At 35.7% G+C, this 18889-nt stretch overlaps 1 protein-coding gene across 3 annotated transcripts in view; it reads right to left on the reverse strand.

Annotated features, from left to right (window-relative positions):
• ADGRB3 (adhesion G protein-coupled receptor B3) overlaps positions 1-18889 on the reverse strand; it is a 669309-nt gene that overhangs the window by 58058 nt on the left and 592362 nt on the right. For all 3 annotated transcript variants that reach the window (XM_036916256.2, XM_036916253.2, XM_036916255.2), the window contains 4 exons: positions 9903-10053; positions 7282-7351; positions 4729-4795; positions 2202-2287 (listed from right to left, as the gene is read on the reverse strand). In XM_036916256.2, the coding sequence (XP_036772151.2) occupies positions 2202-2287; positions 4729-4795; positions 7282-7351; positions 9903-10053 (374 nt within the window). The remainder of the gene's footprint in view (positions 1-2201; positions 2288-4728; positions 4796-7281; positions 7352-9902; positions 10054-18889) is intronic.

Below are 18889 nucleotides of genomic sequence, written 5' to 3' on the forward strand. Positions count from 1 at the left end.
CAAACATATCTTTTAAAAAAATTTCCTTCAATCACACTTTGGAACAGAGAGCAAATTTCAATCTATATGTACTTAAGCTAAAATAGTATTTCATATTATAGAAAAAAAGATGTTTTAAACCTAGACTCATAAATTTGTTAATAATTCTTTTCTGCTTTGGACAATAACCAGCATTCTACTTTTACATCACTTATTAACAACATTCCTATATTTTCCAGCAGTGGCCTTTGAACCAGAAAAGCCCTGTTTAACTCAGTTTTCCCAGCAAAACAAAATAATATGGTTTTAAATAGAAATAGAGGTTTTAAATTTAATATGTAGATTCAAATGACTTAATTTCTAAATTCATAATGTGACAATGTTGTCACTTCTCCTAAACTTATGCTATTTCTTACAAAGAACTATGTGGCTCAAACTGGGTATTACATATAAAGTGATTAAATGAAATAATTGACTGTAAGTTTAATAAATCCTTAGCAATTTACTCATCCTGATGATCTTATCTCTTTTTCTGACCTAAATGTCATGAATGGTAGAATCATGGATGTTTGACTATTAGAAGTCAGGGTCCTTTGAAAACAATCTACCCAGCTTGGTGTCTTCATTTCACTCATGGTAGTAATAAGCCAACATTTGTTGAGTGAGGGCTTGCTAGTTGCTAGATAAGCTCATGAATGCTTTGTACACTTTACATATGTTTCATACACCCTATTATGAGGCAAGAGTTATCCCCATTCACAGATGAGAAAACTGAGCTGCAGGAAGACTGAACTGCATGCCCATGGACATGAGCTACTAAACTCAGAGCTGGATAGTGCACGTGGTTGTTTTTGTACTTCAAAGCTTTGCCTAACCACTAACTTCAGCTCCTTCCAAGTTAAAAAAAAAAAAGAAAAGTTATACAAGTTTACACCACTAGTGGGAGAATTAAGTTTCTATACTCAGTATGATCAACTTGTTACATGATTAAACAAGACAGAAATAACGGAAGAAGTTATTGCTCTAATTCCAACCATACTTGGCAGACTAACAAGAGTAACAGTGTGAAAGCTTCAAGTTCAAATGGTACAGGAAGCTCACTGTCTGTACAAGTTCAAGTCTGCCTATATAAAGATGCTACAGAGACTCATCTGAAATGAAAGAAGTCTAAATTAGGGAAGCAAATCCCTCCTCACAAAGCAACTTCCAATGCTGTTTCTATTACATCACTGCAGTTGTAATGTTTGATAGGAATGACATCAAATTTTTATATTGAAAACCATTAAATCTATTCTTTACTAGTGGAAAAATACCGAGATTGTCTTATACATCATTATATAGACTATAAAACACAAAACTTAAAATTCTCACCAACTGGTGATCAAATATTATGACTATTAAGTAATACCATAAATTATTAAAGAAACAAGAACAATTACACGCTAAGTTTTGAGTGAAGGCAAAATTAAACAGAATGGAGAAACCTATAAACTTATTCAAGAAAAGATACAAAAGGAAACTTGAAGGCATTAATATTTCATTCAAGCTTCTAGAAGTTTATATGAGGAGGTGATCATGTACCCTTAAAAAGCTGCTATCAGCTTGCTCATGAAATGTTATTAACTCATTGGATATGGTGATATAATAACAGTAAAATTAAAGGAGATGTTTTTCTAAATTTTATAAGTGGTTAAAATGTACAAGTGAAAATTGTGAATAACTCGAACAACTATAGTCAAAACACCACAAAAAAGGAAAATATATGACAAGAATAGTGTTTCACAAGAGATTATTTCAAGTGAAGAATTTTTCCGACCTATCAAAGAAAATGCAGTATTTTGCCTTACTAAGATTTGCTTGTTCTGCTTCTGTTTGTCTTATTCTGACATCATGTTCAACCTACCCTCCCGTTCTTTGTGACCCAAACAAAAGGGCCTTCAAACCCTCACCAAAAGACAAATATTTGAAGTCTAGCCTTAACATTTAATCTTCTTATCTTACAGACAGGCAATATGCACAAATGAACTCAGATTTTTTTTTAATGGTCCTTATTTTTAGATTTTAGTCACATTCCTCACAAACAGCACATTGGAAAAAATTGCATGTCAGAATCTACCAGATACACTGGTGTGTCAACAAATGCAGTCAATTCAATGATGATCTGGAACTGGAGCATGGGATTCACTCGGAAAAACCTTCAAAATCCACCAATTGCAGCTTACCCGGCTCTGTGTTTGAGCTTTTTATCTAGGATCCCATCTCTGGAAACAAGTTTATTAAATACCAAAATGCCAATCACCATGTTGACCTGTCAAACAGAAACAAAGGTTGACCTTTCAATGATATTGAAGGGAATCAGGCCCCTGTTTCTCCTGAAAAACCCTCTTTTATTTTTTTATCAGTTTATAATTACCATAGAATTATATACTCACAATATTAGTGATATGAAGCACTTTTCAAAATATTTTATAAGTGCAGAAAGGAATATGGAACAATGTAACAAGGGTGTGTTAAGGTTTTAAAGTATATTAAGTGCATTTAATTTCCAGGCTTTGCAATTAACACTGAGGAAATGAACATTCAGTGGTGCCATACTATGCCAATCTGGCATTCTCTTTGAGTCACCCCTGAATAAAATCAATTAGCTAAATGAGTTTTACCCTATGCCTGAGAGTCAAAAGATTTTGAATCTGACAATGTGAGGCTTGGCAGCCCAAGGTGCTAAGGATTTGTCACTACCTCCAGCGGGGAGAACAGAATGTCTACGTTTATTAAGCTATGTGGCTATTTCTCCTGTGGGGTGGGTAGCATTTTGATGAACCACCCTTTTCTAGACAAAGGAAAAAGCCTATTCCATTCACCAGAATCCTCTAAGAGAAGGACACTGACACCAATTCTTAGAATATGCTGTGCTCTACACTTCTCAGCATTTTCTTTCTAGGACTTTCTCTCACTTAAAAGGTCTTTTGCATAATACTGCTGCAATGGAATCACACATATTTTTCTTTCTCAAGTAAAATTGTAAAAAGCTGTAGAGAGAGCTGTGGTCTATTTGCAGCAGCTTCTGAGGAGCATCTGCAGTTCTCTAACCGAACAGCACTTCCTGATAAAGGCCTCCAGTCCAAGGCTGAAACCCAGGCATTCAAGGAAAAGTATTTTCTTCTGTTTGCCTCCCTGCCCCTTATCCTCCATGGCCAAAAGAAGCTGGGTGATCCCCCAGTGCAAATAATAAAGTCTTCACACTGAAACTAGTAGTTGATAAAAATCTATTTTAAATTAAGCAGGATGACTAGTTAAGAACAAAGAAAAATTTCACTTCCCCAACACACACTGCTCATGCTGGCCTCATGGAATATAAAGGTGGAACCTGTTAAATTGCTGCTGTAAGAAAAATCCAATGGATGTGGTGGGTAGGGACTTAGGAGGTGTCACTCTTCATAGCTTCCTGACAAGATACCATTTAATCAAGAGAAGGACTTACTCTTCTTCGCACTTCTCATTATTTGAACTAAGAGAAAAAGTGTATTCCGCGGATCCTATTAATCTGCTATTTAATCATGAGGGAATTCATCACCACTCCAAAGACTGTACTTTGGTCTTTCAATTATATGCATATTCTTTGTTTCTTCATTTTAGGGTTATATGTGTATTAGCTTGGTAGCTTAGGGAACTACTTCAATTGATTAAATAAAAATTCAATGCAGCAGACAAAAATGTGCCTAATAGTTTCAATTTCCCTACGCTCTTCTCTAACACTCAGGCCCGGGTTTTCTTTTTTTGTGTGAATCATGAACAGTTTCTGCTTCCTGTTACAGTTTAGACGAGGGACAGCAAACTTCACAGGAAGAAAAAAATCACACCCTTATTAAAATGGTATCGCTGGCTTCCAATTTCTTGAATGAATTGTTCAAGAAACCAAAGGGTAATATTCTAATTAGAAGTCTAATTGCACAGCGATAGGGGCCTTTGTATTTAATTCAAACCACTTCTTTCCTCCTTTACATTTTTCAGGGATTTATTAGATAAGGATGATTTGTAAGTAATAAGTGTAGAGAGATAAAGAAAGGCAAATTGGGAGGAAACTTTCATGTTCTCATAATTAAACACATAAACAAATTATTTTGTGATTCCAAAAAGAGAAAATGTAAAAACTTTTGCAAAATCTGTGGCAGGGTTCTCCTGGGCAGGGGATTTTTATCCCCAGGGAAAACTGGGAAATGCATGGAAACGTTTTGATTGTTGCAACTGGAGGGTACTATTGATATCTAGGGATGCTGCAGAATGATCTAGAATACACAGGACATTCCCACAGCAAAGAAATATCAGGTCCAAAATGTCTGCAGCACCGAGGTTGAGAAACCTTGACATATGGACATATATTTTCTTGTTATTAAGATTAAGAGATCTTAATAACTATGTAGAGCATACTGAATAGCGTAAAAGTGAAATGACCAATGATGAAAATTCTATACAGTAATGAGGAAGAATTTATTGAAACGTTCTTAAACTTCTTCACAAATGTGAAATTACTGTAAGAGAGATACCACAGTCCCAGGTTTAATGTTCTTCAGTCTTCCAAATAAGAATATTTGATAGTAATAAAGGACTGAATGGCAGTCGATATGCTCACGTTTAAGCAACCATCAAACTTTAAAATATCTGGCCCCCAAATACACATTTGTCACTCTAACAGAAATAAAGTAGGCTTTCTTCGCTGAAAAGACAAAATAAGTGGATTTTGATGTTTACCAGGACAACGGCGGCTGCAGGTCCAACGAAAGCATAGAGCAGTCCTCCTTCCAGAGAGAGCCAGCAACTGAAATCAACATCAGACAGAGACTCACAGAGGTTAGTGCCAAGTGTCAGACCATGAAAGCGGGATACACGTAACTCAGATACCACACTTAGCCTTGGAGTTTTGGCACATTTCAAAGGTTTGTAATTTAATGAATACATAGAAGATGTGGAAATAGCTAAACTTAGAACACTGCATGAGAGGGAAACACTACATACCTCTCGTGGAAAAGAAACTTTCACTAGAAGGCCTTACTTTCAGGCAGTAAAAACATTTTAGACAAATGACTCTTGCAGTGAGATTCTTATACTGACTTTCAGTAGAAAGGTGACTACTACTCAAATTTCATAAAATGCTGCTTTATGTCCATAATGGAATTTTTCATGCATACTTTTAAACAAAGAACAGTGTGTTTTTAGAGCTGTGTATATGCCATGTACCTCTTCTTCCTTGAGGCAATTGAGATACTGGGAGTAAAAGCCATCATTGCAGGGGATGGACAATCTTTATTTTGCATGCTCTTATTCACTTCTAATTTTACTTTTTCCAGACTACTGAGAAAATTCACCAAAGATAAGCTTTTGAAGAAAAATAAGTGCAGCTGTGTTTATTTCAGTTATTAAATTCACCAAGAGGCTCAGGTTTGCATTGATAGAGATACCAAACCCATTTAGCTAAAAACATTCATTGTCTCACAGCCAAGGGCCACGGGGCTTGACCCTGGGCTCTGTGAGGGGGGCCCTCTGTGCGTGCATCTTCCAGGAGGGTTAAAATGAAGAAAGCACAAGAAACCATTTTATCGCTAGCGATGCAGTCAGGCCCATCATTTCACGCACTTGGTTTTTACTTTCAAGCCTTTCAGTATTACTTCTCAGTCCTTAGAATCAGCATACTGCCTCCAAAATGAATAATTAATAATAACTGCTATTTGTTCTAAGAATAAACTTTCTTGTATGGGTCGTGGTGGTGGTTTACATGACTTAGGCATTTGCTAAAAAACCACAGAACTATACACTTAATAGGTTAATGTTACTCTTTGTAAATTATACCTTAATTAAAAACTTTAATCTCGTGATTATGTATACACACACACACATACACACAGAAATACATCTATAATATATACATAACACAAGTGTGCAGGTAAGTGTGTATTCAAAGTTTGCATTTGTTATTTCTAGCCACAGCAGCAGACAGATAAAATTCTAGTTTCCCACTTTGGGGTAATTTAACATCTTTTTTTTTTTTTTAACAAATAACCTGGAGAAAAAGCCTTTACTCTGATAAAACACTTTAGTTTGTTGTCTCTGAGATGCCACTGACTTTCTACTCTATTTTTGTGTAAATTAACCTTCAAACTGATACATTACTTGCATTTGGTTTGTATCATAAGCTCCTTGAAAGCTGGAATTATACCATCTATAATCCTACTTCTTTCCATATCCCTAATACAGTGCCTTTGAAATTCTGGATTTATACCCAAAGAGTCATATTATTGTCAAAAGAAATAGCTTAAGGTCAGAGCGCTGAGGTAGACACTACTCTCTAACATATGCTATCAGAGAGGTTTTTCATGACAATATAGATTGCATAAGACAAACAAGTGTCCTGGTGACAAAATGAGCTCTTTAAATTCTTTGGGAGTGTCTTTTGGATGGGGAGGTGAAGTGAGATTGCTTGGCATGCTGTCCATTTGGATGACCCGTCAGAGGGCCTAATTAGCAATGATGCCTACCTCAAGCCTGAAGATAATTAAACAGGACATCTCTCTTTAAAACTTAAGCTTCTAATGAGGTGCATACCTCTTTCCCCATTTCTCAACTGCCTCCTCAACTTGAAAGAGCAGATGAAGTAAAATATGAAAGGTGCATTATTTTACATTTGAAATATTAAATATAAACTTTTACATTCTCTCATAAAAATTTTTCAGTATCACCTCTTTGATTAGGAAGGGCTGAAACCATACCCCTTTTTCTCCCTTCTAATTTCTTCTTCGGAGTCCAGGCATTTTCTAATGTGGAATCTACTGATTCCCCTGATCTGTAAGTTTCAGTATGTCTTACCCTAACATGGCAACCAGGTTTGAACTAACGTGGCAAAGCCGGCTTGATTCCAACGTATATTTCCATCAAGGAAATTAGAAGCTCAGATGAGAATCACATTGTAAAAGGTAAGCATGCCAGGATTTATCCAGTTTTGAAAGCAAATGTATCTGAGATTGAACATGCAGAGTAAATATTGAAATATTTTAAAAACCAAATACACTGGTTTTAGGAAAAAAATGGGGAATTGAAACAAGGATTCTGAATGTGGCTGGAGCACTTCTTTCCTAACCTTTATGCATTTGATCTACTTTACATCACTCTTCACTAGTTTAAATTCTATCCATTGCTAATGCCTCAGGGACAAAATGCGAGCCATCTGCAGTGCCAACAGAGACTAATGAAGCATATTTGGTGATGTACTTAATTATAAACATTTTGATTTATCACTGTGGATGGACTTACTAGTGATCAGTGCCATATCCTTTGGTCCTGGTGAAGCCCACTGATGTGGCCACTACTAATGCTGGTAAACCTGCAAGAAAAGCATCATCACACTACACATTCAGATATAAGCAGTGTCGCAGTGGCTCAAGAAAAGTGAGCACAAACTCTAAAGGCTTAAATCAGAAGAACTACCTTCGGATGAATCACTTCATAAAGTATGCTTCCATTACAAAATTTCTTTCAAGTACAAAAATATGAGAGTGACAGCTGAGTTTTTAATTTGGTGCACTTCTTGGTTGTTGCTAGGTTACCACTACATTTGACATGGGCTTAAAGGAAACTAATAACACAGGTTTAGTATATCTTTTAAGTTATTTTTTTCCTTAGGGGTTTACACTGTTACAAAGTAAATTATAGTTATAAAACCAGAAAGGCAAAAAAAACAGATGTTCTGGTGTGATGGAGTATCACAGAAGTGGAACATTTCTTTGGTCACATATGGATCCACACCAAGTTGTACTTATAATAGGAAAAAGAAAAATTCATTTCATCATTTAATTCATCCTTTATGGTTTACTTATAAGAATAAGAATGCAGGTACAGGGTTTAGGGTCCTAAGAAATTAATTCTGGGGCTTCCTTGTTATCTTCCTTTACCAATCCTGATAAAAGTCAGAAAATATATGCCAGTTTCTCTTCACAGCTCTCTAGGTAGGTATCTATGCATTGCTGGGTCCCCTTTGGCATTCGATGGCCAGCAAACCTGCCCCAATTCTGACCCACCATCTTTCAGTTTATGTGTTTTGATGACTAGACCCCAGTCTCATCCATGCTGTTTAATTTTTTTTCAAAGTTTGGCTATGCCTTCTTTCCAGGAAGACCATGTTTGCCTTTTCAGGTTGAAAAATTCACCATCTAATCACCTTCTTGCATCTCCTCCACCAACCGTCTGTCTTCTTGTCATCTCCCTCCCTGTTACTCTCTCTGCTGTGAGACTTTTCAAGTCACACCACATTCCTTCATGAGGTTTAATGACAAGAATGATGGAGAACACCTCTGAGGGACACACTTTTACATATTATTTATATATATATATATATATATATATGTATATATATATATATAATTTTTTTTTTACAAATACTGATCTCTTCCCTCACACCCATGACCAAGTTCATTAGAAAAAAGAAAAAAATTCTCTCCTGGGTCATAGCTGAAGGGTTAATAGTTTTCATTTCCTACAACTTAGATTTTTAAAAATTCTAAATTTATTATGTTGTACTTTGTCGTAACAAAACGCACATGCCACTATCCTGCCCACTCCAGACCTCCTGATAGTCTAGCTCCATCGGTTTAGCTTTTTTGCTACCCAGAGTAGTTTAGTATCAGTTGTAAGCTTGAAGATTGCCTGTGAACCCTCTCCCCAAGATCTTTGGTTAACGATGTTAAATAAAATAGTTGCAAATCCTGAAAGTGGCCAGTCTTTACACTTCAGGGGAAGTCTTCACTTACCTACCTGATATATTTCTTAGATCTGTATTAATTCATGACAAATGTATTGCCTGAGTCAATACCAGTCCAACATTAGGTCTTTGACGTGAAATCCAGGTGCAAGTTTTATGAAAATGGAAGTAGAATCATTCTCCAATTTCTTGTTAATGGGCTTTCCATTTGCTTGGGCAAAGATCCCTGACACGGTAGCGTGACAGGACCTTGCTGAAACCTAGTGGATAACCTTTAAGTGTTCTTGATCCTGTTTTTTTTCCAGCATGGATTAGTTTGTTATTATAATGACTCCACTTATTTGTAATTTCTCAGGCTCACCCAGCATCCTATTCTCCAGTCTTCTGATACATTAAGTCTTTGTTATAAATTTAGTCCAAAACTCCCAGTTTTTTAGTGCAAGTATGTTGAAACTTAAGATAAAATCTTGTTTTTTTGTACAACGTTTCATAAATTAATTAAACTAATTAATGAATTCTAATTAAACTAAACTAATTAATAAACTTATTCATTCCAAATAAGCATTAGAATTAGAATTAAACATTGGAATTGGCCTTATGAATTGCACAGCTCTTCAAGATGTCCATTTCATAAGGTCATTTGAGAGAAACTTTTTCCTATAAAATAAGAAAAGAGTTCATTAATTCTCAGTCTATCAACAATTCTGTTTTTACTCTGAGGGCCATACGTTGCCATTCATTCTCTAAATGGCTTCCTGAGTAGCTGTAGTCTTTGTTTTGAGCTCTCTTTGAATCACTTCTCAAAGGGATCCTGCAGGGAACACACAACCAGTGTACATGACCAGTATATCATGCTTTGAACCCTCAACATTTAAAATTTTGCATTTTCATTACATATAACAGAGAAGACTCTGTTTTTCTGCCTGTACGTATCTCAGTTGTCATTTCACACCGTGTAGGCACTGTTGATTATTCACTGATTAGCTACATGGTCATCCATATGTATCCTTTTTAAAGTTCCAAATGCCCAAAGAATCTTAAAAAAAATGACCAGCCTCATATATTTCACTTCCATAGACCAAATGAGACACAAAACAAAGTAGCCTGGGGATAACTGCATGCCACTACTTCATAGTCATTTTAACAAAATCACGAAAGGGTATATGAATATGCTTACCCCATCCAAGGCACAAAAAACGTTTCCTTATTAGCCGTGTCCTGATTTTTCCAGTTACAGCCATATATGACTGCCACGCCTCAGTCAAAACCCAACAGAAGGAAGCCAGGAAGAAAAAGTGCAAAAATGCGGTGGTGGTCGTGCAGATGCTCTGTGGAAGCAAAAGAGACTCACACTGACTATGGGGGGTCATGTGTCCCTCAGAGGATTGTTAATCTGCAACTCACTACTTTATTTCAAGTATCTACCTCTCCTCTGTAATACAGTAATTATTTACAGAAATTAGAAACCCTGTAATCTTTATGTGATATACAGTATCTATGATACCAAAAAAATGTCCTCATTCGTGTGCTCAGTTCTTTATGAAGAGAAACCTGAATGTAAATTTAAACTCAAGGAAAATTAAAGTTACTGCTTTACTTGTATTTTTTTTTTTTCTTGAAATATAACTAAAGGAATGGTCCTTTCTTTGGCTTAAGTGATAGACACCTTGCATAATTCTTTTGGCTACATTCTTTAGCCTTACTTTTTAACTAATAATTATTTGTTGTTTTATCTGTGTTAATGTTAAGATGATATCACAACAGCCCTTCAAAAGGAAAACTACTTTTATACAAGTGTGATATTCAAGGCACAAGAGCAAAGTAAAAAATTAGTTTTGGTTAACAGCCTGGTACAAGTATAACATACTTATTTTAAAGTATTTAATTCATTGCTCTGTGTTACTATGTCACAATGTGTGTCTTAAGTCATTTTGAAAAGCTCATCGAATCACTGGCAGCACACGGCCATGACTTCATGGATATTTTTGTTTATACGAAATTTTGTTCATCACTCTGAAGGTGCCGACATCAGCCACTTGTGACTCCTCTGCAAAGATGAGCTGGTTCATTTTGGTAAAGGCTGCTACTTTTTCACTATTGGTAGAATTTCTTTCTGTAAATTCTGTGAAAACGCAAATCATTATGAACTAGAACCAGAACTAATTTCTTCTTTTGTCAGTCTCAGTTTTGCTGTTTCCAAAACTTGAAAGGAACAGAACAAAGAACTAGGGGGGAAAAAATCATGAAAAAACTTATAACCAAGAAAAAGAAATCCTCCCACCTCCACGCCAGTCCACTGCTAAAGCAGAATATCTTTAAAAAATGTTGGCCCAAATTATTCACATTATTTGTTATTTTGTTTCAATTTACCAGATGTTATTTAGCTTTCCTGTTCTTTTAAGCCTATAAAAAGAACTTTATCCTGTTTATCTCCCCAGGTTGCTTTAATGATGAGGGATAATGGGGAGAAGCTGAGTAGCACCGGGCATGTATGCTGGGCATCTAACAAGCGCTCACTTGATTATGGCTATAATCATCATTATTTTAAGTAGTAGGAAAAAGGTCCGTCTGTTTTTCAGCATGTGATTCCTTATTTCATGTAATACTTAAATTGACTTATTATTAACTTTATTCTTACAGAGATGGTAACAACTTTCAGTATAGCCTTCAGGATTTCCAGCACCCTCTTCTTCACACCTTACTCTTTATTTCAGGCATAATGTAGTAGCTAGCTTCCACCAACTGTGATTCCTTCTAACCTTTAGATACGGAGACATTTTTCCAAGTTAAATACCTGCAGGTTGACTACTTTGCTCATTTGAGGTCTGAGGTTCCTGGTCCCAGTTTGAATTTCAAAGATAACTCTTCCATTCAATACCTGAAGACTAGTTACATGTCATTTCATTCCATCGTTTTGTTTCATCTCATCTCAATTGTATGTGCTAGCAAAGCTATTCCTTCTCCATTTTTTTGAACTATCAACCTAAGGCTAAATAAAACAATGCAAAGAATGTTGAAATGTTGAATGCTAAGTGCTGGATGCACTGGAATTTTATAAGAAATAATAAAATGCTTGATGTTTCAACCGAGACTTTTACTTTGCTCTCTATATGCTTGCTACTTGGTGACTTCCTGTTACTTCATTTCTTATACAAATTGAAATACATGCAATTTTGGGATACTGACATTTATTTCAATAATTCATGTCTCTCTGGGCAATAATATGGCCACATGTTATTGTAGTAACTAAGGAAGTAGGACCAATTTCCATGGGCAGTAGCATGAATATTCATATATGTCTAAAAAGTGCTTCAAGCATGGAGGTAAGCTTTCTCAGTCTAAGGAATGTGTATATATGGATTAGAGGGGTCTAAAAATCACAAAACTAATTCTATAGGAAGAGTATAGTAAGTTCTGTAACTCTGAGACACAGAGAAAAGGAGCTACATTTTGCTTCATTATCATATGAAGAATCAGTATGAAGTCACCTACTCCACACAATGAAATACACATGGATTTTTCTACTGATGTTATATTTACTCAGCTGTCTTTTTAAAATACAACTTTTATGAATAGGAATTTCAAATGAACTGTTGTTTTCTACATTTGTCACAATACCACTAGGGAGGCCGTTCTAATGTTTGGGCCCAGACTCCTTTGATTTGTTTCTCCCACAGAACCTGAATCTCCTGTCACAGCCCACAAAGATCGACCGTCCTTGGACCCCGTCGGGGCTGGGGACGTTTCCACTTCTAAATCTCAAACTCTGATTCTCCTTTTCCGCAACAGGCTCCAACTTGTCTTCCGTTCAGTTCTTCCTATGTGACCCCCAGTCTCACGGCTGCTCCTTATTTGGCTTCTGGTCCCACAAATCCAGGTCTCACAAGTTGCCATTCAAATATGAGACTGACTAGCACCTCAGGCTTGCTATCCAATTTTTTGCTTCTTCTGGCTTGTCAAAAAATTCCCAATTTGGTCCTGCTTGACAATCAGCAAGTGGTATTGACAAATACTACAAGACTTGAAAAGGTACTTAAGTTGGCAAACTGGGCACTGTTTATACCTACCACCCTCACATACACCCTTCACCCCACATCCTTGGGGACAACAGGAAAGACATCTGGAAAGAAAAGAAGTGTAAACTGCGTTAGACTCAGAGACTGTGAGGAATGCCTGCAAACAAAGCAGATGAGTACAGACTGGAGAAATGTACCAGATCCCAAAGCCAGACATTAGAGACAGAGATGAGGACTGCAAAGAAGGCGATCTAAGGCACATGGAGGACACAGAGGTTCTAACATCTGTTTAAAAGTACTTCCCACGGGAAGAAAGGGAGAAAATTTAGCAGAAAGGTAGCATTTAAAGTAATATTATGGGAAAGTTTCTCAGAATTTTAAAGCTCCTTTGGACTAAAGGATAAATTAAAGATAAAACAAACACACACATACCCCTAGATATAGTGTGATGAAATCTGTGAATATCAAGAATAAAGAGTAAACTTTAAAAGCTGTCAAAGTCAAAAGAAAGATGACTTACAAAGAGATAAGAAGCAAGTTGGTATCAGACTCCTTGTGAGCACCCCAAGATGCAAGAAGAGTAGAATAATACCTTCAACATTCTAAGGGAAAATAACTTTGAAGATATATTTCTACACCCAGCAAAACTATTCAAGGGAGAGGTGGAAATACAGGTATTTTTAGGATTGAAAGGAACTTTGAAGTTTACAACATCGAGATCCCATCTGAATGAACTGCTGGGCAATATAAACTGATACAAAGAAGAGAGCTAGAAGGAGGGAATGAGATGAAAGAAATGATGGATAGCGAAGAAAGTAATCAGATATCTTAAGTCTCATAAATGTGTTTTTAAATTTAAATATACATATTTGAAAATTTAAAGTACAGCCACTTGGATATAAAATTCAAATTAGTATTCATAAAGGTTAAAGGTGAGCGACATGAAAGTCACAAGGGGACAGGGGAACACAGAAATGTGCTCAGCAAGCTTCTGTTTTTTCTTTTCCCCTCAGGAATATCAGAGATAATGATTAACTCTAGATGTTAGAAAGATATTTTTGAACATTTATGTTAACACCATTAAGGTAACCACAAAAAGGTAGAAGCAAATGATATATTTGTAAAAGAGCAGAGGAAAAATAGAACTAAGAAAAAAACCTATTAGTCTAATTAAAGGTGGGAAAAGGGACAAAAATTAATGATAAACAGAAAAAAATGACAACAAGAATAATTAGAAATACTAGAAATCACAATGGGAATTATTCAAATTCACTTTTAAAGTTAAGAGTTTTTATGTTGGATAAAAAGTCAAAATCTAGTAATGTACTTTTAAGAGACATACCTTAAACCCCATGATGTGATAAGATTGAGAATAAAGAAATGAATAGAATTACATTAAGCAAATGCTAGAATGCAAAAATCACATGCCACAGTGTTAACATTGAAAAAAAAACATTAAAAGATATAAAGAAGGACTTTTCACACAGATAAAAGGACTAGGCATAAAGAAGCCTACAAAGTAACACATCTTTATAAAACTAAGAATAATTTTTCAAAGTATCTGAAGCAAGTACAGGGATAAACAGCCAAATTCAGTTCATCACGGAAGACTTGTAAGTCTTAGAAAGTCATAGAAAAAGAGAAAAAATATGCTTAAAGAGTAAGGACAGGTTAAACCACTGACCCCAGAGTTTGTGGGCTTCCTTAACTACCTCACGCTGCCCGATGACAATATTTTTTGCCCATTTGCAATCTAATCCTCACAACCTTTTTCATCCTCCCAACTTTTCTCCTTACTATCTTCCTCAGATAGCCTTGCTTTCATCATCACTTATGAGGTACGGACTATCCATATTATGACTTCTTTATATTCCCCATGCCCCTATCTTGCGATTTCCTCCTAACTTCATCCACCCCTTCCTCCTGTCCCAAGCAGGCCCTTTCTCTTCCAGGTGTTCTCACAGAGCTACGAGGCAGGCCCTTGCAGTTACACTGTGGGTTCACCCACACTGACTGTTTCATCCACGGGTGGTTACTTAAAATCTCTGTGCCTCTCTTTCCTCATTGTAAAAATAAGGATAATGAGAGCACCTGCCTCATGGAATCATAAAGATTAAATGGCATGAGACCTGTAAAGAGCTTTAGACACAGTAACTTACTCGGGATCTAGTATTTGGCCAACTCTAAACCCTCCTCCTCTAGTTAGCACCTCTATTTGTGTACACATTATCTTTTAGCCTACAAATCTGTTAAAATTTCTATCTTAAATCAACCAATCCATCTCCCTTTTATTGGTTTATTCCCACTGGTGTTCACTGAGGTTTTCTCTCTTGTTCTAACTGTGCTCCAGTTTCTTGAAAGGTTAAAAATAATCAATTTCTTTACTACCTGTTTACACATTTTCCTCTTGCCCTCTGGCATCTCCCCTGAATTGCCCTTCCCACAGGCATCACCCATGACTTCATAATTCCTAAAGCTAATGAACAGAATTTTTTTAGTTTGCCACAAAAAATATTGGGACTCAACATTCTGACTTGCAAATTGAGTTCTTACTACATGATCTTTAAAGGCTTCCCTACGTTTAAAATTCTAAAATATCATGAACACACCCTAATTAAAGATCTCACTGTGCTATGCACTTCTTGCATTAGTTTTGGCAATTTTGGTTTTCCCAGGAAATTTTCCACTTCATTTATATTTTCCAATGTCTTACAGTATGATTATATACAATACTCTCACAAGTTTTAAGAAATACTACTCTTTCATGTCTAAGGTTGCTTATCTATGTTCCCTATTTCTTATTAGGTTTATTAAAAATGTCAGTTTTACTAATTTGTTTCAAACCTTAATGATTCCTTAATTCGAACTTGAAAAATATTATTACATTACTGTGTTGAATTTCTTAATGTGTAAAATATATTTACTCTTTTTATTTGGCAGACTTTCAAGAATTTTAAGGACAAAATACTTTGTTTACCGTATTCTCAACATTCAAATAAATCAGAGAAAAGCTGTTTGCATTTGAAAATAAGCAATCTTAGACAACCATTTTGTGAATATTCCAAAGAATAAAAGGGAAAATGCTTTTGATGAGCAATACATGGTAGAAAAACACCTCCATGGAGTATAGAATGTAGAGAAGCTTGCTTTTGCTAGAAATACAAAAAAAACAAACAGAATATTGAGATGAAGCACTTCAGTAGGATATTTAGAAACTCTCAAAGAATATCAATCTCGATCTGCTCTCATTACAGCATTTATAGAGAAATCAAGAATCATCACAGTTTTTGCAACATTTCAACAGTTTTAGACAAGCTGAAATAATTCCTTCATATGAAGCAACTCTTATTTGAATTATTTATACAATTTCTTCCATTCACACACTAATTCATCTATAATGAATAAATTAACAACACGACAACTACAGCTCATGCTGGTGTATGATATACAGGAGAGTTAAGAGTAAATCGTGAGTCCTCATCACAAGGAGAACATTCTTAATATTATTTTTTAAAAATTGTATCTATATGGGAAGTTGGATGGCACCTGAACCTACTGTGGCAATCATTTGACAATATATGTAAACCAAACCGTTGTGCTGTGTCTTAAATTTATATGGTGATGTATGTCAATTATTTCTTAAATTAATTAGAAATATGTATATTTTCCTATTCACATGGAATAAAACACATAGAAGACACATACAACATATTTCTGGGACACATGTGTTAACTCCTTACATATGAATGATGCTATGGGAAGATACTGTGGTTCAGCACCATAGTGATTTCAAAGACAGTCTTTTAAAGCTATGCTAGTAACTACTTGTTAACATTATTCAGAAAATGGTAGTCCTTACAGACTAAAATTAAATTGTTGTGAAGTTGAAATAAGGTACTGGATACAAAGGGCTTTGCACAAAGGTAATATATAACTTCATATAGCATAGGTGGTTAACAAATAATAGCTGTTCATCAAAGTCATAATTAAATCTTAGTCAAAGGTATTAACTGATTTTTATTTGGCAAAACCAACATAGTTGAAGGTGTTTGACAACATTTTAAAAGATGATGAGAAAACTAGCTTATCAAGCACCTATGCTGCCTTAAATATCAATTTCACAGCAATGCCACAAGGTAAATTTCATGTAAGTGAAGAAATGAAGCTCAGAAAGGTTGAGTAACTTGTCTGAAGTTACACAGGCAGCAGATGAAGGAGTGGGTGCTGTTTTCACTACACTATGTTGTCTTGTGCTGCGAGGGACCCTGGTTTTGCTAATATTTATATTTGTATGGTTATATCCTTTCAAGCCACTGCAAATCCTTTTTGAAATAAAGGTATGTAGGTGGTAAACAAATAGGTATTAGGGTAAACAAACAAAAAATGATATTCAATGATTAGTCCTTATTATCCGAATCACCACCAACTAAAACATAAGGATACGTCACTGAGAAATATAGCTCTCATTTTGTAGATTCCATCGACACATGTGCAACTGCCATTTGAGGTCATCTGGGTAGAGCACCTCGGTCTGAATGAGATGGGTCATCAAAACCAGCAGGCATTATGACCCTAAGCTCATCATTTCATAAAATTAAATGAAAGGTTTTATGGCATTAAGGATTCCATCAGAATCTTCCTGCTAATGTCACTCTCTCATACCACAGCTGCCGTGACATCAGTAATGATGTCATTTGCAGACAACTGACAAGTGTCTCTCATAGACCCAACACTCAGTTGGGCATTTTTTCCTTTGCATATAACAGAAAATATCAGTAGGATAAATATGATTAGCTTTAGTTCTCTCTTGAAAACTTTTGCTTTACCGTTAAACAAAAGTTGTGTTCTTGCTTACAAGCTATGGCACAAAGCTATGATGAGGAGACAATATCTGATATACCTTTTTTTTAAAAAAAGAGAAAAACAAAAGAAATCACTAATATAAAGTTATTATGATATGAAATAGCTAATGAGTAAAGGAACAAAACATGCAGTTGCTAAATATGAGTTCCTCAAACAGTAACAACTCTTCCTTGCTACATTTTTACAATTTCACATTAAAATAAAGCAGCTCTTTTAAAAAGAAAATAAATGCTAGATAGATGTCAATAGAGATAAAAATCTGCTCCACAGATGTCAAAAACGTGTATCTTGCAGAAAACATATTCATAATTTGAAGACCTTGGGAAGTTTGTCACACATAAGAGGAAAATCTAATCCTTGGAAATGTATCCTTTAGGAATCCAAACATTTGTACATTGTACACAGCAGATGCTTCATTATACACTGTGATTGCCAGGCTTAGGAAATAACAATTTTATTCAAAAGGAAATATAATTAAGTCACTTGCTAAATAAGGCCAAGAGTTCAACTAAAGCTTTACTAATAATTCAGAAACTTCAAAATGTGTTATGAGCTCTAAGATACCTCTAAGAATAGATTTACACTATGTTCTGTCTCTGCAGAGGAAATAATTTGTCAGTGGGTTTTCATTCTCTGGTATAAGCAAGCCTCATATACAGTCACTCAAAAAGGGGTGATAGTAACACAAATATAAAGTTGCCTTCAACTTGTATCGAGTAGAGCAAACAGAACTCCAGTCTAGCTGCTGGTGTTTTGGACTTTGAAAGCATTTCTCTGGTGACTTGGAAGGCAGAGGAAGATAACACTTACATCAAGAAGATATTTATTTATTCTGTTCATCAAGTTTAAGCAACAGTTCATTTGGTGCCACAAAACTATTTCAATGTGGAATGAAAACAAATTTTGATTCAGCGGCAGCACGGTATGATAAGGTCCTAGGTTTTAGAGGCAGGCTAGTGTTTCTCAAGCTTGGCATCTCCTGGGGAGCTCTAAAAAATATGGATCCACCAGCGCTATCCCCTGAGACTCTGATGTAATCAGTCTGGGGTATGGCCTGAGCATTAGAATTGTTAAGGCTCCTCAGGTGATTCTACTGTGCATCCACAATCAGCAACTGAGTCAGGGACTGACTTGGCAATTGGAGCTACTAAATGTGTGACCTTGTGTCATCTCTGTAATTCCTCCACATCCAAACTATTCCTACTTGATTATATTAGTAATGATACATTGACTTCACTTATCTGTTTCCATGGCCTCAGACAGAGCTGTCACCCGCTCTCTCCTG

This window comes from Manis pentadactyla, chromosome 16 (assembly GCF_030020395.1).
Source record: "Manis pentadactyla isolate mManPen7 chromosome 16, mManPen7.hap1, whole genome shotgun sequence".
Classification (NCBI taxonomy): domain Eukaryota; kingdom Metazoa; phylum Chordata; class Mammalia; order Pholidota; family Manidae; genus Manis; species Manis pentadactyla.